Raw genomic sequence first — 27,309 nt, 5'->3', positions numbered from 1 at the left:
CATCCATGGTTCTTAATGGACCACATTGAAATCGGTATAGATCGATGTATTTTTTTAGGGTGCACACCGAAATCGGATGCGCGTTAATGGCATATGGAGTTTTCGGGAATTATTCGCGTTTTACGATTTTTTGGGTACTTCAATGTAACGTGTGGCACATCTTAGCCGTCAAATGAAATTTCGCAAAATATATATGGATTGGAAGATAAACTTCAGTACTTCCTGGAAACCGCATGCGCATCAAATGATTTTGAGATTTACACGCAATTAAAAATGTATATTTCATAATATTATTTTATTTTAAGATTTATTCCTATTTATAGAATTCTAAGATTTATCGGAAGGGTCTTGATATAATCCGCAAGGCGTATACTTATACACAAAAAGTGATTATTATTATATATGTCAATTTTTCGGCAAAATTCGGGTAAAATAGCAGAATAACCCCAACATTTTTTTCTGAAATTTCTTGTTTACAATTAAAAAAAAATAAATATGATGACATTATTTTTTCGAACCACAAACAAATATTTTTCCTCGATATCTTGTTTTGTTGTGGCTGTGATTTTGATATCATTTGATTCATCATGGTGTTTAGATTATGCAGATATTTTTAAATTAATTTTTAGGTGTGTTTATGTCATTAATATGATGAAAATATTGATATAATCTGCTATATTTTTTTATTTTTCTCATATTTCGCGAAGATGTGCAACTTTTACGCGATTATTATAATATATTCATATTCTTATTTTACGGAGGAAGATATATATCAACGTTTTTGGTCAATATAATAAACGGCGTAATTTTAAGATTTTTTTCTTATGCCCAAAATTAAAACCTCGATAACTTTTGCGCGCATCAACCAAAAATTTGATCGCGAACGGTTATGTGTACCAAAAATCATTGATGTGCCACAAAAACAAAAAAGCTGATTTTTTGAAAATGGAATATTAAAAAATTGGCAATATTGACCATATATATGTCATCAGTATTCACTTAAGATGTATGCATAGACATAAGAGCTAATGATGAACAGCATGGACTTTGCTTTGATTTTTAAATACTTTTTTACTCGGCGTTGGGAAGAAAACCTTCTTTCAGCTGATTCTGTGGTTACCGGCATCGTAATTAAGATATGAAGCAATATATTTATATTTGGAAATAAATTTTCGTTACATACTATAAACGCATAAAGAGGATTAGATGAACAATAGATAAATATATGTCAGATACCCAAATTACTTGCGGTCATACTATATTATCAATAAAATGATTAGAGTTCTATTAAATACTAACAAGTAAAGAATGAAGAAGTATTTTCTTTATAAAGAACTTGGGATGTCAATATACGGAAAATTAGGCGGAACCTTTATGTGGATGCTTTTAAAACATGGATCTATAGGGATCATTTTCTATGTCAAAACATGTATTGCCAAACGGCCAGATTACAGCCCTTTCGGTTGGAACATGTTTCCACAAACGTTAGAAATGCCGAAATTGGTCGGTACTGTTATATAGGAGCTATACCAAACATCCTGGTATGCAATGTCATTGCAAGATTTCAAAGTTCTGTCTTAAATATTGTGATCTCGATCGTGATTTCAACAGACAGAGGGATATAGCTTACTCGACAAAGAAGTTTATTCGGTTTCCGAATATTGCAAACGGAATGACAAATTTAATATACACTCCACCTTATGGCGGAGGGTATTAATATTAAACTTTAATGTGTTTATGTTCGAAATATCAAGAGTTTTTCTTATCCACATTATCGATAAAAACATGTTATTACATACGTAATATTTAACATTTAAATATTGTATTGAATATTCTGGCTTATATTGAACAACGTGTGGGGGAAATGTTGTTTTTTACATTTTATATTTATTTTTAAAAACGAAGATACATTAATTCCCCACCGTGTGTATTAATTATTCCTCAAGCCATGACAGATCAAATAGAGCTTCACCTGTTTTAGTACAAATAATTGTCATTACAATAACAATAATTTCGAACGGTAGATTGAAATTAGTAATAGTTGACTAAGCTTATCGATACTCCGTAAATTACTTCGCAGAGCGGATAACAACGATTAAAGATTTGCACACTTTAATTTGAATTACCACAAAAGAAGATATTAAAAGGAAAGAAACAAAAAAGTAATAAAATGTTGAGCAGATGTTTGGAATTCGTTACAAAAAATAATAATAATAAATAAATAATATTATGTGGAAACTGCAAACAAACCATTTTAATAGTTTATACCTAGTGTTTATTCTAAATAATATATACATATATAGTTTATTCATTCGCAGTTGAATATACTGTGGCGTAACTAAAACAAAATGGCAAGCAAATTCATTTGGGGTAAAGTATGAAAAGTTGGTTTGGAACAATTTTATGCAATTCTTACGAGCATGTATGTATGGCATTGTTGTATCGTTATGCGGCACATTTGTCGGAGTTTGGAAGTTAGCCTCATTTGAGAAACTAATAATGACATGGTACAATTATAAAAGGTGATAGCAAATCACAGCTGAATTGATTCCAACGTAATACTATTGTCAATATGAATGTGACAAATTATGTTTTTAAAAATCACCCAACAGGAAAATTAGGAACGCATACGATTCGAAATTGTTCTTTATTAAATGTCCCCCCGTACTCAATCTGCCTGCTGGGGAAGTTTGAGGAAGCAAATCTTTCTTCATGGAATAACACGCAATTCCCAGCATTTTGATATGGGTTACACATACAAGTGACAATGGCTCAATTATAGGAAAGATGTGGAAGCGATAGAAATATAAATTTGATAGATTTGCATTCTTATTTTTCAATTTTATTATGAGGATTCGTAAATATTACTTTTCCATAATAAATATAATTTGTTTGTTTGTTTACATTTTTCTGTCAAATTCAGAGCTCCGATTTGCTCGATTTTACTCGCGAGTGAAAAATACTCCGGAGTGGGAGTAAGTAAAGAGTACGAGTTTTTTAGGGAGTATACTCTCCACTCTTTTATTTTGTTTGGGAGTGCTCGCGAGTACTCCTTGATGAAGAAAAAGAGTGTGAGTCAAAATGTTCGAAATAGAGTATGAGTTCACTCTAAGAGTGAAATCGAGTGGACAAATAAATTTGGTTGTTTGGTTATTTGTGTGTGTGTGTAGTAGCAAACTTTTTTGATGTTGATCTTTTGTGTGCTGTGGGGAGATCGTTTATTTTGTTTACTGAAAATGTGAAATACAAATAAAAATCTTATACCATATAAGATTTTTATATGTTTTTTATTTCAATTTATAAAATGAATTCAACCGTGTGATTTAATTAATTCAATATTTTTTTAAAAGCATAAATACCTCCATACAAATTTTTAAAATGGTATTCATTAAAAATATGGAAAAGTATTCCCCAAAAATATTAAAAGCGCTGGTTTGAAAGAAAACCCATGAATGCATAAGTGGTTCATTATTTAATTTTAGTATCAAAATATTGTCGAGGGTTTCAATTTGGAGGCTGGTTCGTCGTGCTGTCACTATTTCAGACTTACATAAAGTGAACGCAGAGAACGAGCTTGTTGATGCATGCTTTCCCAGCAGTACAGCAAACCAAACATCACAAAACAAACAAACAAACAATGCACACAAACAACATTAAGTAAAACAACGGTATCACAACAAAAACATAAATAAAAATAAAAGAGTACTCGGCAAGAGTGTAATCTGCTCGATTTCGAGCGTATTTCACTCCCACTCGAAAACGAGCGAAGCACTTGCACTCTTATTTGAGTGGCAGAGAAAAATAGAGTATACTCTATTTACTTTTTCTAATCGCAAGAGTACTCCCGCTCGAGTTCGAGCGAGTTTCACTCTTTACTCGAATTCGAGCGAGCATTTCGGAGCTCTGGTCAAATTAAGTTGACACTAGTCTAACTTACAACAAGTTTTCATGTGGTTGTTGTATCGTTTATTGTACAACAACACTTGCTGTTACCTTCTATTATTTACTATGTAATAATGACAACTCTTTTTCAGAGGGAACTCATATGTCAAATTCAAAAAAAGTGAAAAATGCATACGCAGAAAAATATATGTTAGAAATATGTTTGCATATGTTTGCTGTATGCGGGCAAACGCTTGTGTTTAGTTCTATGTTGTTGCTGCTGCGAGGGGACGCGGTCGAAGAAACGCATGTGTTCTGTGCTTTGTTGTTGTGACGATTTGTTTCACAAGCAGGCCCCTTTTTGTCACGACGGTAGCTGCGAGTCAAGTTTTTTTTTTTTTTTTTGCTTCTTTTTGTTTGTTTTATTCTTCAGCTTCTATAGCACATCACACGATTTCGGTTGACATAAATCTCTCATCTCTCATTCAGTTCGTCACTGTCGGAGCACGCACAAGTACTTTTGTGCTTAGAGAAAAATAAGTGTTAAAGAAAAGTGTTAAATAAAGTTAACTAAATTGTTAAATAAAGTGTAAGGAACAAAAAAGGAATTAAATATGAAAAAAGGATAACATAAATTATGTATAATATAAATAATAAAAAAAAATTGGTAAGTGTGGGTGTATGATATGTAAGCGTCCGAAGAAACATATGTGTTCTATGTTTTGTTGTTGTTGCACCGATTTTTTTCCATCGCCATGCAAAAAAGCCTGCTTGTTAAAAATGGTCGCAACAACAACAACTGGAATACATTGCCTGTCCTCTAGTAAGTGGATGCGTGAGGGCACGCGGCCGAAGAAACGCATGTGTTATGTGCTTTGTTTCCATCGTCATGCAAAAAAGGGCTTGCTTGTTGTGAAACAAATCGTCACAACAACAAACACAGAACACATGAGTTTCTTCGGCCGCGTCCCCTTTCGCACATACTTGCCTATGAGTCTAGTTTTTTGGTTCTTTTTGCTTGTTACATTCTTTTTTTTTAGAATTGTACGGCCTCTCAGAAGACCAGTTCGAAAAAATTCTTCTTCAGTGTGTGTCAACACCAACATTTCAAATTGAGTTGCAGATTGGAGGTAAGAATACTGCATTTATTATTTTTTTGAATAATATATTTACATATTTTATTTTCATATAGGTTTTGTACGATTTAATAAGATATAAATAAAATATCTCAAAGGCCATAATTGACGAATGAAAGACAACCCCAACAAAATGTTAATATAGATATAAAGGTAAATAAATAAATTCAAATATAAATAGACATTGAAATATATATATATATATATATAGTGTGTCTATTTATATTTTAATATATATATATATATAAGTTTATAGATACTTATAATCATATTAATATATGTAAATTTATGTTTATAATTAAAATAATATATATATATATATATATATATATTTGAAATAAACTATGTATAAGATATGAATTTATTTAAAATTTGATTTTCCTTATATATGGCGTAAGTATACAAATACACCTAAAATTTATTTATTTATATCCAAACATATCGGGTATGTTCTGGAACTCACGGTGTGTTCTTTTCACATAACACATACACTTCACCTCAGAAATTACCTCCTGTTCTGCTTCTCACGTGAATTGAAATTTTGAACTGCGACAAAAATAAACGTCGACATGGTACTTTGCAGAAATATTGTTGCCATACAATATAAACTGTATTCGTTTTTAGCATTGCTTCTGTAATTTTTTAGTAATTTCGTTAATTCTAACGACAATTTTATTATTTTTTTTAATATTTTATTATTCGCAACATAAAATATATGTATGAAACCTCTGTAATATCATTAAATTGTTGATTGATTTAGGGGGAACATTTGGTAACCCTATCTTTTTCGGCCTTACATCAAATCAGCTGTTTGTGTCAAGCAAGACATTCAGTTGAAGAAAATTCAAGTATCTATTTAAAATTTGTTTTTAATGGTGTTTATGTTCATTTTGTGATTTTAATCAAATTATACGCAATAATAACATATCAATCTATCATCATGTGCGTTTTTTATTCCAAAAAAGATGTTCTTTTATATGAAAAAAACAGGAATACACCCGACTCTCACTATGGAAATGTAAGTGTAAAGAATACACCTCAAATGGGTGTAAAGTGTGTTACAGAACACCTCGGCGTGTGTTCGATACACTTCTGCCGTTGAAGTGAATGCCAGAACATGCCCGTATATATGTTTGGATGCAAGCATAAATATGTTTGGATGCAAACATAAATAAGTTTGGATGCAAGCATAAATATGTTTGGATGCAAACATATATTATGTTTGGGACCCAAACATATGTTATGTTTGGGACTGTTGCAAACATATATATGTTTGCTGCAATATATGTTTGGGACATATGTTAGAGAGGCGTTTTTTTCCTCCGTGCAGTCAACGCCAGGTATAACGAATATATTGTCAGGCCTATTTGTTATAGCGGAAAATTCGTTATATCGCGAAGTTTTTTAAGGTGCAATTTTATTTAAAAAAAAAACTTATCCACTTTTCAATGAATTTCTAACAAAAAATATACTAACGTAATAACTGTAACAGAACCTGTTTACATATTTTTATATCGTTAGTCCATTATTTTTTGACCCATTCGTTGTACCCAGTATATAAATTTGGAAAACGTTCGTTATATGTGATAGTCAATGTAAAAAGTCGACTATTTTGCTCATTCGTTATAACCCGAATTCGTTAAACTGAGTATGTATGTCGATTTGCATATTTTCAATATTTTATTTTATTATTCAATACAAAGAAAGCTTCTATGTCAATTATAAAAATATATATATTTTTTCTAAAGCTGCGCATTGGCCTCAAGATTTAACCATGGGTGTTGTTAACCATGGGTGTCCCGGTTTTAGAGGCCGGAACTTCAAAATATTAATACATATAAATGATTTAGCAATTTTTTCCACTGAACACATGATGTGCGTACATTTCGAAGGAAGGTATTTTCATTTAAATTTTGAAAGCTGAATGTTGTCAAAAGCAAATTTATGAAAAAATTGGAAACATATGTCTACATGAGACTACCTTGTGTAATTATGCAATGATTTGAAGTAAACATGAGTAGCTATTTTAACGAATGTTATATTTGAAAAATCTCTACGGTTCTAACGTTCGTGCACAAATCGTCTTTCGGATATAGGTATACCCTTTTCAGACCCAGCTTAATCACTTGTGAGATTAGATAATTTAAAATTACATTATTATCCCTTTAGAACGCAGAAAATACAAACAAATTGGAAACGATCTTAACATGTGACTGCTGTTTCTATTTTTCTACAGATCATACAAATTAGTAAAGACTTTGGGTCAGAAAGAAAAACATTCATCCATGGAAGTTTGCTCAGTGATGGTCATTGTAAAAGTACTGTATTTTGAATAAAAAAATTATTGAAGATATAGCCGATTTATTGTGTCAGCATCAAGGGACGGCAAGAGTGATTCTCAAACTTTAAACGCATTTTTCTTCGAAGCGAATGGCGGACACGATAACTCAAAAACTAAAAATCCAATCGGTCCCAAATTTTGACACGTTTCTCTGAGAGTGTATAGCTCTTGTATGAACTAGGATAAAGCCAATCGGTGAAGATCTTCCTTATTTTTTAACCTAGTTTGTGGTCAAAAATAGGCGATTTTTCAAAAAAACATTTTTCAAAGATCCGCCATTTTGTTAATTGTTGTGCGAAGTCAATAATCCTAGTTCATACGAGAGCCAGACAAGTACTCTTTCCAACACCGTTTGAATTTTCGGATTCCGATGTTCCAGTGAGGAGTATCATGCCCGCCATCAAAAATAAGGACTTTTCTTTGATCACAAAAACAACAACAAAAAATTTTGTAAATTATTTTTCTTCCTTTTTAAATCTTCAAATATATATGTGCAATGTTACAAACTTTAACAAGCATTGGTATTCATTTTCCAGCCCATTTAAAATTTTAAAAATAAAAAATCGAGAGGGGGTGGGGTCCCTTAAGTGTGCATTATTTCCTTTTCGAATGGCATCGGCTTGGGGTGGGTGTCACCAACTCTCTCGAAATTGCAGTCGGATACAACTCCGCGGAATAATTCCAAATACTTTCTCATTTGGCACTTGATTTTTGCATTAACGAACTACACCCTTTACAAATAGTATGTACTTTTATGTTAGATATGCTCCTACAGGTTGATCAAACTAAAATATCATTTTTGATAATTGTCAATTGTTCTATAGTAGAAGTAGTTTTTTTACATGTTTACAAATTTCATATCTAATGTAGATTTCATGATCGCAAAATAACCGCATACCTAATGGGCTTTCTAACCATTCTCTGTTGGTGGCCTAGCGAGATTTATGAATTGAAAAATGTGACAGTCATAGTGTGACAACAATGCCAGATTAAGTTTCTTATCAGCCAATGGTTTTATGACTAGCAATTTTTTCAAGTTAATGAGAAACGAAAACAAATTTGTCAATGTTTTCTGAAAATGGATAAAAACAGACATATATGCATATTGGTGTGTATCGAATTGAATAGTGAAATCGCAAATGTCAATTATGTTAGAAATCGCTAATAACATAGTTAAGAAAATATTGAAGACATGGTACAATTATAAAAGGTAACAGCAAAACCCAGCTTTGATTTGATTCCAACGTAATACTAGTGTCAATATGAATATGTTTTTAAAAATCACCCAACAGGAAAATTTGGAACGCATACAATTTGAAATTGTTCTTTATTAAAGTGCTCCCGTACACTATTTACTGAATCTGCCTGCTGGGAAAGTTTGAGGAAGCAAATCTTTCTTCATGGAATAACTCGCAATTCCCTGCATTTTCATATGAGTTACACATATAAGTGGCAATGGCTCAATTATAGGAAAGATGTGGAAGCGATAGAAATATAAGTTTGATAAATTTTCATTCACGTTTTTCAACGTTTTTTTTTTTTTTTTTTGAAGATTCGAAAATATTTCATTTTCAAAATAAATATAATTTGTGTGTTTGTTTACATTTTTCTGTCAAATGACGTTGACATTAGCATAACTTACAACAAAAAATTTCCATGTGGTTGTTGCATCGTTTGTTGTACAACAACACTTGCTGTTACCTTCTATTATTATACCATGTATTGAAGACAACATTGACAATGTTGTTGATATTAATGTGGACAATTGAACTTTTTTCAAATAAAACAAAAATGCAAGATACAAAAATTGGAAAAACACAATGTTATCTATAAAATAGAATGTGATGGAAACGATGAAGAAAAATGTAAACAGGTGTATGTTGGAACCACAAAAAATAAATTAAAAACCAGATTATCGGCACACAAATCTGACATTAAATTAAGGAATCAGAATAATACACAAAAAACAGCACTTGCAGAACACTGTAGGAACAACAACCATAGACCAAACTTTGATAAAGTACAAATACTTCAAACAGAAAACAATTACAATAGGAGACTTACATTGGAAATGCTACACATAAACAACCTACCAACAACAAAGAGAATTAATTTTAAGAGCGACACAGACAACGCAGCTTACTGTTACAGACACCTTACACAGAAAGAGAGATCGTGCAATAAACTAAAATAAACTCAGTGCAATATTTACATCCGACGACGATAGTGAAGTCTATCATAGTTTTAAGTAAACTCGACACTAGTTTATTTGTAAGCGATTGTGTCACTTCATTCTGTATAATTAATGCCATTAATTTCAAAATTGTTTGTAGATTATCCTGAAGATGCAATTTAAAACAATTGCGAAATATTGATCCTGAAAAATAAAAAAGACCTCAAGCTCGAAAAAATATATTGTTTTATTAAAACAAAAATGTTTCCGGCACATCCTAATATTTCAACAATTACGAGGATGCTTTGGCATATATCTTGAAGACACACACTAACACACCAATAACCAAGTTTAGGGCCATTAAAGTGCCACGAAACCTGTCAGTTAATAATCATAGAGATCCACATCTACTCAGATATACTTACATTTTCTTTGTGTCATTATAGGGACTAACCACATGGAAGACAGAGGCCATGGCTAAACTTAGCAATTCAAATAGTATTTTGAATAATCGTTTTCGACATCAGGTTTTAGCAACACTGACAGGTGGGTATTAAAAAGGTCAAAAATGTAATAAAAAAGAATTGGGAAGAACGAGCTAGACAGTTTCCTTCTGGTTCATTACAAAACAAAAACAAGAAAAACATAATATTCATCCATGGAAATTTGCTCAGTGATGGTCATTGTAAAAATACTATATTTTAAAAGAAGGAAGAGCAATTTTTGAGTTTATTACAAGTGACCACATTTACACGCATTTTTTAACAAAGTGCAAGCGTCTATAAAATAGATGAGTAATCTAATCTGATATCTTTTGTTTTTTTCCCTTAAGTGTGCATTCTTACCTTTTCGCATGGCATCGGCTTGGGGTGGCTGTCACCAACTCTCTCGAAATTGCAGTCGGATACAACTCCCTTAAATTTTAATGTATCTGTAGAAGATGCGTCATGGATTGGTTCATTACTGGGATTGGGAAGTGTATGCGGAAATCTTATTATTGGATTTTTACAAAATAAAATCGGCCGAAAAGCTTGTATATATGTTTTAGCTCCGCCCCATATAGTGAGTATGTTCTTTTATCATTAGATTTTATGAAATTGAAGATGTTGTTTTTTGTTGATTCCAGTGTTTGTGGATTCTTATATACTTCGCAAATAGCGTGGAATATCTAATGATTGCCCGTTTCCTTGGAGGATTGACTGGAGGTGGTTGCTATGTGGTTTTTCCCTTATTTATTAGTGAGATTGCAGACACCAAGTGAGTTGAAATATGAGATCTTCCAATGAAATATTTTGATTAGGTAATCTTTTTGGTATAGCCTGCTCGTAACGGTGCTAACCAATTATAGTTTAATTGAGAGTCCTGTAGGCCTATTCTGTAACTTTTTAACAACATTCGACATTGTTTATTTTACAACAATTTCATTTGTTTGTTTTGTTGTTTTTACAATAACAAAAGAAAATAAAACAATATCGAATGTTGTTAAAAGTTACAGAATAGGCCTTCTGTAGGTTACAGAATAGGCCTTCTGTAGGCCTATTCTGTAATTTTTAACAACATTCGATATTGTTTAATTTTCTTTTGTTATTGTAAAAACAACAAAACAAACAAATGAAATTGTTGTAAAATAAACAATGTCGAATGTTGTTAAAAAGTTACAGAATAGGCCTTCTGGTCACATTTTTAATATCGAACTCTCCGTCATTTCATTAATAATTTGTTATACGACGTTTTACTTTCGTACACTCTACCCTGATGGAAAAGTTAGGTTTACTTAGTAAATTGCCCGTGACAAGTCGATGATGATTATTCTAAATTTGATTCCAAGTTGTCAAGTGCCTAATAGAAAATCGAAGGATTTTGGCTGTTGCATAGTTATTATAATCGGATTTTGACATATTGAAGCATTTAACTACATTTCCAGTGGTTTTTTATAAGCAGTGAGCGTTAGGACATATATTTATGGTAGAGTTTATTTAAAGTTCAGTCTGGTCGAGATTGACGCAATTTTATTTCTATCTTCTAGATAAATATTTACGTTATTTACAATAGCTAAAAATCTACTCATGTCATAAACATTTATTTACTTCCTTCACCATTTTTAACATTATATGATTTGAAAATATAATGTTAAAAATACACGATCGATTTTTTTATTTCAGCATAAGAGGAACACTGGCAACTATGCTCATGTTATCGGTCAATACTGGCATTCTGATTGGGTTCATAATTTGCACTCATGTGGCCTATCACATCATACCGTTCTGCATTGTGACACTGCCAGTTGTGTATTTGCTGTTGGCATTTGTCCTACCCGAAACCCCACAGCATTTATTGCGAAAGAAGAGGTATGCGGACGCCGAGAAGTCATTCTATTTTTACCAAATGTGCAATATAAAAACCAAATTAAATTGTCGCCTCAACTTTGACCACCTTAAATCGATTATTGAAAATATAAACGATGAGGGATCAGTGGCTTTTAAGGACTTTGGTGAGTTTGAGTGTAATTAACCTGCAATTAGTTTGATAATATGCTGATGTGAGAGTATGTGTTTGTTTTCAGTGACAAAAGACGCCCTGAAGTGTTTTGCAACAGCAGCTGTCCTATTATTCGTAAACCAATTCAGTGGAATATTTGCCTTTGTGAACTATATGTCAGACATATTTTCAAATTCAGGTTCCACTATGGATCCTAATACGTGTACAATAATAATGGGTGTTGTACAAATTGCCGGTACGTACGCAGCAACCCTACTAGTCGATATATTTGGACGTAAGATTCTAATGCTATGGTCGACTGGTGGCATGGCAGTGGGATTGGCTGCTTTCGGAGTATTTACACATTACGCCCAAACAATGGATCTATCCCAGTATTCGTTTGTACCACTGTTGCTGATGTCGTTTGTATCGTTTATTGGCAATATGGGATTGATAGCCTTAACATTTGTTGTGTTGGTCGAAATATTTCCCTCTAAGGTATGTATGTATACATGTTTAAAGACATATTTCAGTGCGCTATGCAAATTCTCTTGCTTTCAGATTCGACCAATTTGTGCGTCAGCCTCTATGGCCATTCTAAGTTTACTGGTGTTTGCAATGCTCAAAATCTTTCCACTCTATATGGATTCGTTTGGTATATCTGTCACGATGTGGTCATGTGCTCTGGTTTGTGCCACCAGTTACCTGTATTTATTCGTGTTTCTTAAAGAAACCAAAGGCAAATCAATGGACACTGACTAAAATTTATGAATTTTTTGATCAAATACAATTCAATATCCAAAGTAATTACATATGTATATGTTTTAAAAACTGGCATTTCAATGTAAGTGAAAGTGAAAAATGTAAGTGGAAGTGAAAAAATTCGTGCCTTAGTCTTCTCTTGCCGTCAACCTTTTTAATCGCGAAATACAAAACCAGAACAGGATAAAAATTCAAATAACTTCAAAAAAAACGTATTTATAACATTGTGCACGAATATTTTGTTTCGAATAAAAATATTTTTTGATTATTCTTCAAACAATAAATTTGACAGTCAATGAAGACTTTGAATACGCCTCCCTTTTAACCTTACAGCCGTACCTAAAATTCAACTAGCTCGTTGGACGTTTTTCGCCACAAAAGTAGAACACATGTATTTATATGAAAGTTACCGAAATACGTCGACGTACGAATTTTCAAAGTTGAACAAATTCAACTATGACAGAACGTATTATGTGCTTTTTTCGTTTGTTAAAAATAAAAGCAAAACAAGATGAACATATGAATTTTTGAATTAGAATATAAAATATTTTGGTAAATATTATAATTTTTCAATTTTGTTGTAATATTGATATTATTTCCCTGAAGATATAAACTCGACGTATTTGGGTAATACGGCCGTACACAAAATTTTGCCATAGAGGGGAAATTGAATATTTTTATACGCTCCGTGGAATTAAAGGTAACGTTGTTATGAGTAAACCTTGATCAAATGTTTCTATTAAGTTTAATGTCAATCATTTTTTTGCCGGTCGAACAAATTTCTGTTATCCAACGACGAAAACAAATCATGTATTCACAAAGCCGGTAAAAATTAAATCATTCGTTTATTTTAAAATGGTTTGTAATGTTTTCATTTAACAAGAAAATAAATTTTGTATGTATTCATAGATTTCGAAATATACGTTGACAGTAAACTTAATACGAATGAAGGCAAGGTATATTAATATCTACCTTGATTCAAGGTCGTCCAGAAAGTGAATTCATAGAGAATACTTAAGGTCCCCATACACTATACATAATGCCATACACATTTATCATAGTGCAACTTTTTGAAAGTTTATTTATGTATGTGTGACACACACAATGCATGAAGAAAATCAAAATAGTTTTGATTTTGAAAATGAAACCCTTTCAATCTGCTGAATTTTATTTATTTTCAAAGTTGACAGTAAATATTTTTGAGTATAGTCTCAATTTAGATTAGGCGAGTTTACTTGCGGCAAGTCTTTGTTTGCTGAAGAGAGGGGCAAGGGGAAAAGAAATTGAAAAAAAAAATTGCTCGTAACGGCAATTTTCTGGCAATTCGTTTGATTGATTGATTAATTTGAATTTTAATAAAAACCATAGTATACATACACAAAAATGTCGAAACGGATTTTCTATTCAAAAATTAATTTGTTAAAATATGAGAAATATATTTCAAATCATGGAAAAAAAAAACAATTGAATTATTTACGAAAATAGTACATGGTGACCAATTTGTGTAGTGCACGCTTAAAAATGTGGAAAATAAGCAATAATTTCCAAAAAGGATTTTCGCTTCAAGTACAACTTTTGACAATAGATGTAGGTGCAATGTTGTACTTTTGAACGAATTCGCACTTTTGGATGACCTGATATTTGGACCATGACATATCAAAGCCTATAAGGTCGGACAGTAAGCACAGGTGAGTATAAAGTTATCTGTCAATTCATATTTTGAAACCTATACATACATACAAAATTATGTTAGACGTCAAAACGAAAATATTAATATTTTGTCAACATTCAATTCAATTTACATTTATATTGTCCATGTGAAGCACATTTGGACTTTTTCAAGAGTTTAAAGAAGATTTTCAAGTAAATTATCCTACAAATTATAAATTGTGTTGTGTTTTGGTTGTGTTTTTATTTAATTGCGAAACATTTAGTTTTCGCCTCGGGAAGAAAATTGTCTTGGAAAAAATATCAAAAAAAGTATTTTTATTTTTCTCCAATTGTCAATTTCACTGGGCTGATTGATAAAAACAAATGGAACAAGTCATGAATGGAATGTCTTGGTTTCAATTCAAAATCGATTTGGGAATATGATTTAGATCATGGCATTATTACAGAAGGTAGTCTCATTTGAGAAATTAATAATGGGAACCCTTTTTAATTTGGAATTCATCTATCAATTTCAAATTGTTTGAAAAACATGGTGTAAAATATAATAGAAGGTAACAGCAAGTGTTGTTGTACAACAAACGATACATGGAAATTTGTAAACAAAAAAATTTAAACAAAAAATGTAAAATATATTTTGAAAATTTTTTTTTTCGAATCCTCAAAAAAAAAAATTTTAAATCATGAATGAGAATCTATCAAATTTATTTTTCTATCGCTTCCACATCTTTCCTATAATTGAGCCATTGCCACTTATATGTGTAACACATATGAAAATGCAGGTAATTGCGAGTTATTCAATGGAAAAAGATTTACTTCCTCAAACTTTCCAAGCAGGCAGATTGAGGAAATTTTATACGGGAGCACATTTAATAAAGAACAATTTCGAATTGTATGCGTTCCCAATATTCCTGTTGGGTGATTTTTAAGGGCCCCATACACTATACATCATGCCGTCATGCCGATGAACCCCTTGTTGTATATGTGAGATTGACTAGTGTATGGCAAACACTATTCCAAAAAATCGATTTTTGTCCCAAAAATGAATTTTGAGTCGTAAATTAAGTTGTTTTTTATTTCGTCACAGTTTATTTTTTGTACACAAAATTATTTACTGACAACTTTCAAAATGAATATTATTCACCAGTTTGATAGGGTTTCATTTTCAAAATCAAAACTATTTTGATTTTCTTCATGCATTGTGTGTGTCACCCATATATAAATAAACTTTCAAAAAATAACACATACTATGATAAATGCTGTTCGGAATGATGTGTAGTGTATGGGGCCCTTAAAAATATAATTTGTCAAATTCATATTGACAATAGTATTACGTTGGAATCAAATCAGCTGGGATTTGCTTTTACCTTTTATAAATTCAATAAAATTTTATGAATGTCGTTTGGCATATTTTTTAAAAAATTAAAAATGTATATTTTCCAAATATTTTAAGTTATTTAAGATGGACAATTCTATTTATAATTGCATATAAATATATATGCTATGTACAGACATACTTATTTTTAATCCGGACTTGAAGTCAATAAAATTAATGTAAATATCTATATTTATACCCTTCACCACACTGTGGTACAGGGTATTATGCCTTTGTGCATATGTTTGTAACAGGCAAAAATAATCGAGATAGTTCCATGGTTCCTTTTGAGAATATGCACAGAATCACTTTCTGAGTCGATTTAATGAATGAGGTCTAGAATGATGTGTGCAAAGTTTGGTGAAAATCGGTTCAGATTTAGATATAGCTCACATATATATATATTGCTTCGCCCGATTTTAGGTAAATAGTCCACTAAAGTCCTTGGAAATCTTTTGATTTGCATGAATTTCGGCATAGCGTACTGAATTAAGTCTAGAGTGACGTGTGCTAAGTTTCGTGAAAATCGGTTCAGATTTAGATATAGCTCCCATATATTTTTTCGTCCGATTTTATGTAATTTGGTATAGGGTACTGAATTAAGTCTAGATTGATGTCGCTAAGCTTCGTGAAAAGATCCATGCTAGGCCGATTGACACAACGTACTGATGTAATATAAATTAGTCTCTGGCAAGTTTCCCTAAAATCGGTTCAGATAGAGATATATAACAAAAACGCGTCGTCTGTTAGGATACATATGTAGAATATACCCAAAGTGGTGAAGGGTATCATATAGTCGGCCCACTTTACCACTTTCCTTACTGGTTTTTGATCCACATTGTTCTTAAGCTATATCTACAGATGCTACATTTTGCAATTATTGCCACTGAACGCGTAGGATATTTTTATTTCAATTTTGAAAGCTGAATTTTGTCAAAAGTAAAATTAAGAAAAAAAATGGAATTATGAGACTACCTTGTGTAATTAAACCATGGATTTAGATATTAATTCATCCACAAATCATAACTTCCCTTTTACCAATGTTGTAAAATTAATCTGTAAACAAATGGATGTTAGAATATATTTTTCAAAATATTACACATACAGTCACACATTTTATATACGACTTTGGCACAACTTGCCACAATATGACAAAAAAAAAACTTATACGTTGCTATGGCATAGCTTGAATAATTGTACCATGATTATATCGTTGTAACCAGGATCTCCAGCTCTTCATTTAGAGACTTTTCTAATCGAACCCTGATTGGTATTTAAATTTGACTGAAACATTCCATTCTCCTTTTTCAGAACAACTTTCAAAAAGTAAACGTAAAATATATAATAAAATATTTATTTTTGACATTATTGATATATTTGAAATATTATTAGAAAAAAACTTGGCAGATGGTCGGGACAAAAACAACCATTAAAATCAATCGACCGCCTGAAGATATGCTACAACAAATATTTAGTAGCAAATTAAATTTAAACCAGTAAGGAAAGCAGTAAAGTCGGACGGGGCCGACTATATGATACCCTTCACCACTATGGGTATATTCAACAGATGAATCCTAACAGACGTCGAATTTTTGAAGGACCATTAACATGAAAATGAATCCATAATTATTTCATTCTGCAACCCATACAAATTTTTTCATTTGGTCAGATATAGAGTTGCTTCTTACAACGGGACAAAATTAACTTTGGGTCTTTGGTGCACCTTTTACTTAAAATCTGACGAAACTATATATATGAGCTATATCTAAATCTAAACCGATTTCAACTAAACTTGCCACACGTAACTTCAGTACATAGAGCAAAATTTTGTGCAAATTCTAGCTTATACTTCTAGCTTATACTAACTTCAGTACGTTGTGCAAAATGTTTGTGAATTTTGTGTAAAATCGGACGAAAATATATATGTAGAAGCTATATCAAAATCTGAACCGATTTTAACGAAACTTGCCAGAGATTAACTTATATTAACTACAGTTCATTATACAAAATTGTGTGGAAATCGTGCAAATTTTGGGTCTTTAGTGCACAATTTACATAAAATCGGAAGAAAACAGTATATAGGAGCTATATCTAAATCTGAACCGATTCGCACGAAACTTAACACACATCATTCTAGACTTTGTTCAATACGCTATACCAAACTTCGTGCAAATCGAAAGATATATAGGGACTTTGGTACACCATTTACATTAAATGGGACGAAAATATATATGGGAGTTATATCTAAATCTGAACCGATTTTCAGGAAACTTAACACTCAACATTCTAGACTTAATTGAGTACGATGTGCCAAATTTCGTGCAAGTCGAAGGATATATAGGGATTTTGGTGCACTATTTACCTAAAATCGGACGAAAAATATATGGGAGCTATATCTAAATCTGAACCAATTTTCACGAAACTTAACACACATCATCTAGACTTAATTGTGTACGCTATTCCAAATTTCGTGCAAATCGAAGGATACATCGGGACTTTGGTGCACCATTTACCTAAATTCGGACGAAAATATATATGGGAGCTATATCAAATCTGAACCAATTTTTCCCAATTTCAATAGGGTTCGTCCTTGGGCGAAATAGTGTGGTGAAGGATATAAAAACCAGCACGATATGTTTATTATTAAAAAGTACGAGGCATTTATTATCTTTGCAATTTTAGTTGTTTTAGTATTGGCAACCAGTGTATGTGTAATGTTTTTGAAAAATATAAAATATATTTTCATACTAAATTCTCTTTTAATTGAAATTGAATTATTCTTGAATCAATACGTAAATGTTATTAATTTAAGGTAGTTCATTTTAATATTTACATTGAAACAATGTTTAACTAAGAATGAAGCAATCTTACAACAAGATTTTTCTACTTTGATTTTGTATTGAACAATTATGAGGTACTAGGTGCAAATACCAGTTACATACCATATTTTAGACATTTTAGTTAATAAATGAGCACAATAAATGTAAATTTAATCCAGTAATAAATAAATAATAAAGTAAATAAATCAAAAAATATCACCTATATTGACATCATTCTACATCACGGTGTCCACACTAATATATTCAAGTTTTCTGAATGTATTTGTTTGATTCGGAAAAACCAAACGGTATTTTCGTGGTTCAGGGACTTCAACTAAAGAGAATTGGTGCAATAAAAACCTTGTCGCACAGTGTTATTTTTATATTTAATACTGTGTATAATGATTATTTACCTACCCAGATTAATTCATTGACAGCCGAACAAATAATACAATGGTTGAGTTGCTAAATTATAGGTCTCGTGCAATTTGAATGCTCAGATTTGATTTTTATTGAAAAAAACCCTTAAAATTACAATGTAAGTAATACACATTAGATTAAAATGCAGCTTGACAATAAAAGGCATTCTATATCCGTATCCAACGGCAATAATATTCTTATTTTATGATATAAAATGTACAATAATAACAATAATAAAAATATAATTAAATAAAAATAACACAGTATAATAATAAACACTAGAAAAAGTATGTTTAAAATAACTAAGAAAAATGCATACCCCGTGAAAATGAAACGTGAAAAACGGCGTAATAAAGAAATTTTTTTTTTTTTTAATATACATAATCCTAAAATGTAGTAATCAACTAATAATCGGATCGAAATATTGCGAAGATGTGGCGCTTGAATTGTTCTATTTATAATGGTGAAATGCTTAGATTCTAAATTTTATTGCCGACATCATGTTCTGGGGCATCGAAAATATCGAAGAACCGTATATCCCAAACCGCGAAATAGCACCAGAAATGAGAGTAGAACCAAAGTATTGAACCACAGAGGAGTTGTGAAATTCTGAGATCTAAGAATATCTTCGTACGGTATTGTATCGCTTTTTGTGCAAGCTTCGTAGCTGCTTGGTTTTTTACACCTGAAATAGTAGGATAACATGCTGTTGTTTTACTGCTGTGTATTGCTATTGTTGGTGTACTCACGATATTGGTGGTCCTTCTCTAAATTCCAAAATTTGCATATTTTGATACGCGTAATGTACCATGGAGGTATACCGAATCCAACTTAGAAATTCTGGTATGCGTGTAGACAGAAATCCTCCGAACAGTTGAGTAGCCAGTGTGTAAAGAGCACTTAGCGTAATACTCACATTCATGTCCATACAACAGGCCCCTATGAAGAAGCCAACACTCTGTGCTACCATTGTATTGAGCAGAAGGAAGACCAGCATAAGAAGGAACAGTTTGAGGCTGAGTCACAAAGAGAAGTTTCTTTTAGGAATAAATCAAAACCAAATGCCTCTACAGGATATGGACACTTACCTTGAACAACCCAGTAATGAGTACGATATCAAGAGATAGACTGTTGGCAGGGTGACAACCAATGGTAGCTCTCCGAACATTTTGGCCAGGTAATACGCCGATAACCTATATGATCCAGAACGTCTTTCTTTATTGATTACCTCTCGCTCAGATGGAACTAATTGGACATAATTTGGATAAAAGCAAATTAATTTAACATTGACAACAACTAGTATAGTCTATGTGCAAACATACACGAGTTTAAGGCACCGAACAAGGCAAACAGCATCCAATACGTTTGCGAGAAGAACATCCACCCTTGCAGATCGTGCAAGTACTCTTCTGTTCGCGGAATATTAAACCATATGACACCGGTCATTAGAGACAATCCGATAGTTTGAAACCAATTGAGTTTCGAGAGCATTCGCGATTTGGCTTCCTTGAAGTTTCTATTGGATAGCACCCGGAACTGGGTATGGAATTTGGTTGGGTAGTCGAGCCAGTCCTCATTGTCCACTGGCACTGTCCAGGCATCCGAATGTAGTTCACTGGGACACAATTGCTGTGTGGCTTCTTCGCAACTTCTTTGGCACGATTCAAGATTAAAACCCAGGTGGCAATTATTGGATTCGGTGCGTAGATGGCGGCTGCTATTTGTATGTACATCGTTGTAATAGTTCTGAATTATATCGTTAATTAACACATTGTGCTGATCCTTGTCCTCGTGGCACACCATCACCGATGGACAAATCCTGTTAATTTCATTCGTATTGATGACACCATTTTGTGCCAAGCAATTCTGATTTAGAATATTGCTATAGGATTCCTTTGCGGCCATGAAAAGTTTTTCACGTGTATCCGGATTAGATTTTAATTGTTCGACTGAAAATCAATTCAATTTATTAACATAATTAATAGTGATCTAAAATGCTAATAACATAATTAATAGTGATCTAAAATACAAAAAACACGACTATAACAAGCCTTAGGAGGGTGGAGATACATATCTGAATCTTGGTATTTGGCTTAAACAATTACAAATAGAATGAGGTGCAATCATATTTTTTGGGAATTAGTACTGAAATGGTTCTAAAAAGTACTAAAACTGTATTAAGCCGGAACGGTTGGAATTAGAACTCTGCTATGCAGATTTGACAGTGATAAGCGAATCAGAATGTGCGAACAAATTTTTAGAATTAGTATTAAAGGTACTAACAAGTACTAAATATTATACTACGATGGAACAGGTAGGAATAGCTATCTGAAATTTGGCTTGTAACTTAAGCCATTACGAATAAAATGATGGGCAAACATATATTTTGGAAATGTACTAAAAAGTTATAAATATTATATTACAATATAACCAACGGATAGAAATGTGAAACTTCGCATATAGCTTTAACTATTAAAAATATAATACTACGAATACATTTTTTGGAAATTAGTTCTAAATAATAAAATACAACGGAACTGGTAGAAATCTGAAAATTGGTATGTACCTTACTCTATTTCTATTTTTTTTGAAATTAGTACTAAAATGTACTGAATACTGTAGTATAATGGAACCGGAAGAAATAAAAATCTGGAACGCGGTACGTAGATTTAACTATTACAAATACTATGCTATACATTAATATATTTTTGAAATTAGTACTAAAATGGTACAAAGTATTAAATTATAATGGAAAAGTTAGAGATTGAAATCTGAAATTTAGTATGTAGCTTTACTATTACAAATAGAGCAATGTGCATAAATATTTTTGGAAATTGTCTAAATGGTGAATGGTAAAAATGCAAATGTAAATTTAGAGCAAAAAAATTTCCAAGAGGCCAAAAATACAAAATATTGCATTGAGTCAGAAAAAGTATACTTCTGAAATTCGGTATGTAGATTTGTATATTATACACCAAAAGGTTAGTAAATTGTTCTCACGGTGCTAACAAGTACTAAATATCGTGTACAGTAGAACGGATAAAGATATTAACATGTTACTAAAAACTTATCTGGAACTATTCCAATAAAAATTTTTACGTAAATAATTTCCAGAAATATGTTTTAAAATGTACAGAAAAGGTTTAATAAAGTATTATGTTAATATACACTTTCAGAAATATAAGTAAGTTGTACTCGATTTAGCAGGATAGAAGCATCAACGTTTCTGTTTGAAAGAAATGCAGACTAAGATCTGAGATTTTAAGGATCTATCATTATTCAAAATGTTTCAAATTTATACTTAATACAAAGCTATCTAGATTCTTATATAATTTTTAAGTGTGATTTGGATCTTTCAGTGTAGCTAAATTTATGTTTATTTATTTCAACTATAAAAAGATCCGCTAACGACGTAGCGGACCTATGATAGTCTAAATATATATCGATTAAAAGAAATGCTGGCATGAAATATTGCCTAGCTCATCCCCATGTTAAAATAGTTAGTTAGTCTAAAGGAAAATAATCGGTAAAGGGACTAGTTGTGATTATTTTAAAATTAGTTTAAAGTTCATTTAAAACTGGTTCATTTCCCTACAGGCTACATAGCTCTTCCGATGTAAAATCTAATGAAATATATTCTTTACACATACGTACATGAATTGTACTTTCAAACCTCCCTTTTAATATTTCATACATTGAAATGTCTTCCCGATTTGCTTGATTTTAAATGAGAATATTCTAACGACAAAGTCTTTAATTTTTACATTTGAATGAGGTTCTCTATACTTTATTGGTGGTTAAATATTACCCATAAATCATTAAACCAAATATTTTGCAACTGGCGTAATGTCTTCCTTATCGATTTTAAATGAAATGCCTATGAATATTTATGAGAAATAGAACTTTACAACTTTTCAAGCGTCGTTGATGATCCATTTACTTACGTACAAATTCGGCGGGATTGTAGTGCGGCTTTATTGTCACTCCGATATCTTGGAAGTATTCGTAAATGTTATTCACCCCGCCATAGTACGCTGTACAGCCATTATAGAGCAGCAACAGCTTATCAAACATGCGGAACATCTCCGACGAAGGTTGATGTACGGTTATCACAACTGTTTTTTGTTCTTGAATGGCGTAACGTTTCAATATTTTCAGAAGAGAAATTGCGGCGTGACTATCTAGACCAGATGTGGGTTCCTGCAATAAAACGAAATGCAAAAAATAAACAGCGACAACCAGGTTATCGTCTTAAAATCGTCATCTGCTTGTAGGTGTCATACTTACATCTAATAGCATCAGGAGGGGGTTCGTTAGCAATTCACACGCTATGTTGGCTCTTCTTTTCTCGCCACCAGATAAACCTCGATTCATGTAATCGCCGAATTTCGTATGTTGGCAGGAAGTCAATTCGAGTGATTCTAAGATGCTGTCCACCATTGCAAACTTCTCAACTTTGGGCATTTTCTCTGGCAAACGCAGTAGGGCGGCATAGGTAACTGTTTCTCTTAGTGTGAGGCTAGAAAAGAATATCTCCTCTTGCAAAACATAACATATTTTGCGACGCCACTTCTTCGACAGTGGTTCGCCATTAACATATATTCGACTAGTACTGCTGATTTTTCTCTGACTGCTAAGACAATCCAATAATGTGGTTTTTCCACTGCCAGAAGGGCCCATTACCGCCAGTATTTCACCAGGACTAATGTAATATAATAAAAATCCCGCTATTAATAAAAACAAGTTTTTTCATATGTCAAAGATAAACGTAACATACCATGCCGTCCCACTGACATTGTCCAATATCTTCCGATCATTGTGCAGCACTGTGATGTTCTCAAATTTTAGATATAACGTCCGACGTGGTTCACTGGACAATGGCATGCTTCTTCTAAAAAATAAAATGAAAAATTGAAATGAGTCGTATATTTTAAAATGGTTTATTTGGTTTATTTATTTTAGGTTCTGATACAAATCTTGGTTTTCTAGAAAAGTTTACAAAACATAATACGTTATATTTTCTATAAAATTTAAGGCTACAAAACCCAAACAAAAAAAATAATACTACTTAACAATTATTTTGAAACAAATTCAATTCAATATACACCAGTAAGGAAAGTAGTAAAGTCGGACGGGCCGACTTTACGATACCCTTCGCCTCTTTGGGTATGTTGTGCATATGTGTGCATACAATTACATGTCAATGTTCCCTCGAAGGATCATACTCATGTTTTTCTGCAACCTATGATAAATTTAATTTCATTCGGGCAGATTTAGAGTTGTGTGTGTACTATGGGACAAATTTATGGAAAAAGATTTATAGCTAAATTGATACACGCTATTCGGTACGCCACACTGTTAAACATTTAATTTCAATCAGACATCCGTTCGATATACATATGGAAGCTGCATCTGCACCAATTTCAACCAAACGCAATAACGTCATTCAAGTCTCAATTTGATACGTTGTGCAAAATTTCGTGTTAATCGGACAAACATTTGGAGTTTGGTGCACCATTTATGTAAAATCGGTCGAATGTATATATGTCGAAATCTGAACCGAATTTCCAGAAACTTACCACCCTATGCCAAATTTCGTGAAAATCGAACGATATATATTGACTTTGGTGCACTAAATATGAACCGTTTTTTCCTATTTTGAACAAAACAAAAAACAAAAGATATAAATGTCAACTCATGTATTTTTCAACAAATTTGAACATTTTTACAAATTGTTGTCTTATTTACTTTTTACAATTTTATTGTTTGAAGAAGAATGTTACTCTCACAAAATAACTTACTGAGTAATTTTTACTGGGAAAATATGCCGACATACCTATTGCTGCCACAATTTGTTCATTTGAATAGCTGTCAAGAAAATTTGAAACACAGATATTTTTAAAAACGACTCTGGATTAAAACTAACACTATCATCACTAACCCCGCAACCTTAGCCGGTATACAGGTAGCAAACTACTTAATGTATAATGATGCGCTTCCCAGCAGAGTAATACAGAACGATTAAAATTAGATAAGTTGCACATCGCTTCAGTTAGATAAGCTTTATCTCCAAGTTCGTCATGAATTCTCCTAATTAAAGATTAGTGTGATTCTGTAAGGGTTTAACAATAATTATCTATTCAACATTTATACTTCTAACATAGGTAGCTTCTCCCCCTGGTTTTCCTTTTCATTGCAGAACTTCGATCATTATGTTCGACTTGAACAATGTTTATTCATAAGGTTAACAGGGAGGCGAATTCATACCTTTGTATTCTCATGCTGTCAACATTTTAATCGCGAAATACCAACCAGAACAGGATAAAAACTCAAAACATCTTTCAGGAAAACGTAATGATATTTTGGTTCGAATAAAAATATTTGTTGTTTATTTGTTCTTTAAACAATAAATTTGACAGTCAATTGTTTATTCATAAGGTTAACAGGTTTATTCATAGTGTTACCAGGTTGGCGAATTCGAAGTCTTCATTGACTGTCAAATTTATTGTTTAAAGAATAAATAAACAACAAGTTATTGTTATTCGAACCAAAATATGTAATTGTGCACATTACTATCATTACGTTTTCCTGAAAGATGTTTTGAGTTTTTATCCTGTTCTGGTTGGTATTTCGCGATTAAAAAGTTGACAGCAAGAGAATACTAAGGCATGAATTCGCCTGCCTGTTAACCTTATGATAGAAAATGTTAACGTGATAGAAAATCCCAAAGTCTCTGAACACAGTGAATATGTATATTTGGTACTCCAAGTTATATTTGTTTGTACCTGTACAGATGCATTTCCTTCCATAGATATTTGGAAGTAGAGTAATGCCTCGATTTGCGCCCTCATTGTTACTGGAAAATTTCGACATAAATCGAGTCTTACACAAATTCGTCATTGTTCATGGTGGAAAGTATATTAAATTTTTCATTCCCTTTGGAACACCTCGAAATAATCGTCGTAGACCCATAAGCATGTATATATATATATATATATATAATTATATATATAAGAAGAAAAACTTAATACCAATATATGCCAAAATGTTATATTCTCCCCCATATAATGGCACCTCCCAAATTTCGATATTTTGGCAATTTTTTGTATGGTTTTCGAAAAACTAAGGATGTATAGTTTCAGCGCCTTGAATTCAGGGTTTCGAAATATCAGAACGATGACAGTCAATACACTATATTATATTATAACAAGTAGAGTAACTTCGGGTAATGTGGACCGCCATTTTTTTTTTTTTTTTTTTTGATATTGTGGGCGTAACAACGGTAAAAAATAAAAACAAATTGTTTTCAAATATTATTTATATTTGTCTATAAAAATGTTATTGTATTATATTTCAAGAAACTCTAAACTGCGAATAAAAATAATTTGGCGGGTAATGTGGACCAGTATGTGTGGGTAATGAGGATCAATAAGTTAAAGGTAGGTTGTGGATTGCTTGTGATAAATTTCCATTTATTGCACTCTTGGGTAACAATGAATGCAAAAATATATGGGTTAATGTTTTGGAATAGCCCCCATTTAAGGTACCTCCCCATTTGCGGTATTTTGAAGGTCTTTGCTTCATTATCCAACCGAAGCACCTTCAATTTCGCTTATAGAGTTTTCAGAGAATAGAATACCACCTCGCATATTAAATGCGCCCATGTTTCGAACTCGTCCTCATGAAAAGGTCCCTCTTTTTTATAGTGGTCCACATTACCCGACATTGAATATTTTTATTTCAAAATAATTACCGGCTTCAAAAATGAATAAAAATTAAAAATCACCGATTATAATTACTGCTAAACGTGTATTTTTGTTCAAGAATAAAAGAAAACCACATAACTTCCTTATATTCGAGAAAAACCATGTGTTCGACTATATTGCAAAAACGTTCGACTATTGTGATAAAAAATTTTCAAATCACACTTTTACAATCAGAGCTACATTTTCTACTACTAAATTTTCAACATTACAATTATTTATTAAAATCCAAGCTTGATTTTTGTTTTCACTAATTAGGAAAACATTTATCAAGGCGGCATTGACATATTTTAAGCATTTTCTTAGATATGGGGGTGGTCCACATTAGACGCCTGATCCACATTACCCGAAGTTACTCTAAACTAATGTTTAATACGCAAAATAATTTGTATACTCTTTGAGCGAAAAAAAAATCGAAAAAATCATAACATTTATAAGATAAAATCCACGATTAACCACAATAAACAAGGAAACAGTGCATAACAATTACTC

General features: G+C 32.0%; 2 protein-coding genes across 2 annotated transcripts; one reads left to right on the top strand and one right to left on the bottom strand.

The window, feature by feature from the left end:
• The first annotated feature begins 10,005 nt into the window (after window positions 1-10,005).
• Window positions 10,006-12,772, top strand: LOC133330178 (facilitated trehalose transporter Tret1). Its single transcript, XM_061538647.1, has 6 exons — window positions 10,006-10,078; window positions 10,365-10,594; window positions 10,659-10,789; window positions 11,695-12,023; window positions 12,096-12,508; window positions 12,572-12,772. The coding sequence occupies exons 1-6, from the start codon at window positions 10,006-10,008 to the stop codon at window positions 12,770-12,772; spliced, it is 1,377 nt and encodes a 458-aa protein (XP_061394631.1).
• A 6,780-nt stretch (window positions 12,773-19,552) lies between these two features.
• Window positions 19,553-23,933, bottom strand: LOC133330163 (uncharacterized). Its single transcript, XM_061538633.1, has 7 exons — window positions 23,832-23,933; window positions 23,342-23,756; window positions 22,999-23,254; window positions 20,377-21,003; window positions 20,143-20,299; window positions 19,804-20,070; window positions 19,553-19,739 (listed from the first exon to the last, which is right to left on the bottom strand). Exons 2-7 carry the CDS (start codon window positions 23,732-23,734, stop codon window positions 19,553-19,555), a joined length of 1,887 nt encoding a protein of 628 aa, XP_061394617.1. The 5' UTR covers window positions 23,735-23,756; window positions 23,832-23,933.
• Window positions 23,934-27,309: the final 3,376 nt, after the last annotated feature.

This window comes from Musca vetustissima, unplaced genomic scaffold (genome assembly GCF_032173495.1).
Source record: "Musca vetustissima isolate MV318-11 ecotype Yass unplaced genomic scaffold, APGP_CSIRO_Mvet_v1 utg10898, whole genome shotgun sequence".
NCBI classification, from domain to species: domain Eukaryota; kingdom Metazoa; phylum Arthropoda; class Insecta; order Diptera; family Muscidae; genus Musca; species Musca vetustissima.
The sequence above is the reverse complement of the archived record's forward strand: the minus strand, read 5'-3'. Positions and strand labels throughout refer to the sequence as shown.

Bases quoted from the DNA above. Each gene is read 5' to 3' on its own strand.
- LOC133330178 (XM_061538647.1), top strand. From the start codon at position 10,006: ATGGCTAAACTTAGCAATTCAAATAGTATTTTGAATAATCGTTTTCGA. The intron at 10,790-11,694 runs GTGAGTTGAAAT...TTTTTATTTCAG, and splicing joins AGTGAGATTGCAGACACCAA to CATAAGAGGAACACTGGCAA. The intron at 12,024-12,095 runs GTGAGTTTGAGT...GTTTGTTTTCAG, and splicing joins AGTGGCTTTTAAGGACTTTG to TGACAAAAGACGCCCTGAAG.
- LOC133330163 (XM_061538633.1), bottom strand. From the start codon at position 23,734: ATGGGCCCTTCTGGCAGTGGAAAAACCACATTATTGGATTGTCTTAGC. The intron at 20,300-20,376 runs GTATGTTTGCAC...ATGTCCAATTAG, and splicing joins GTTCGGTGCCTTAAACTCGT to TTCCATCTGAGCGAGAGGTA. The intron at 20,071-20,142 runs GTAAGTGTCCAT...TTTGTGACTCAG, and splicing joins TCATTACTGGGTTGTTCAAG to CCTCAAACTGTTCCTTCTTA.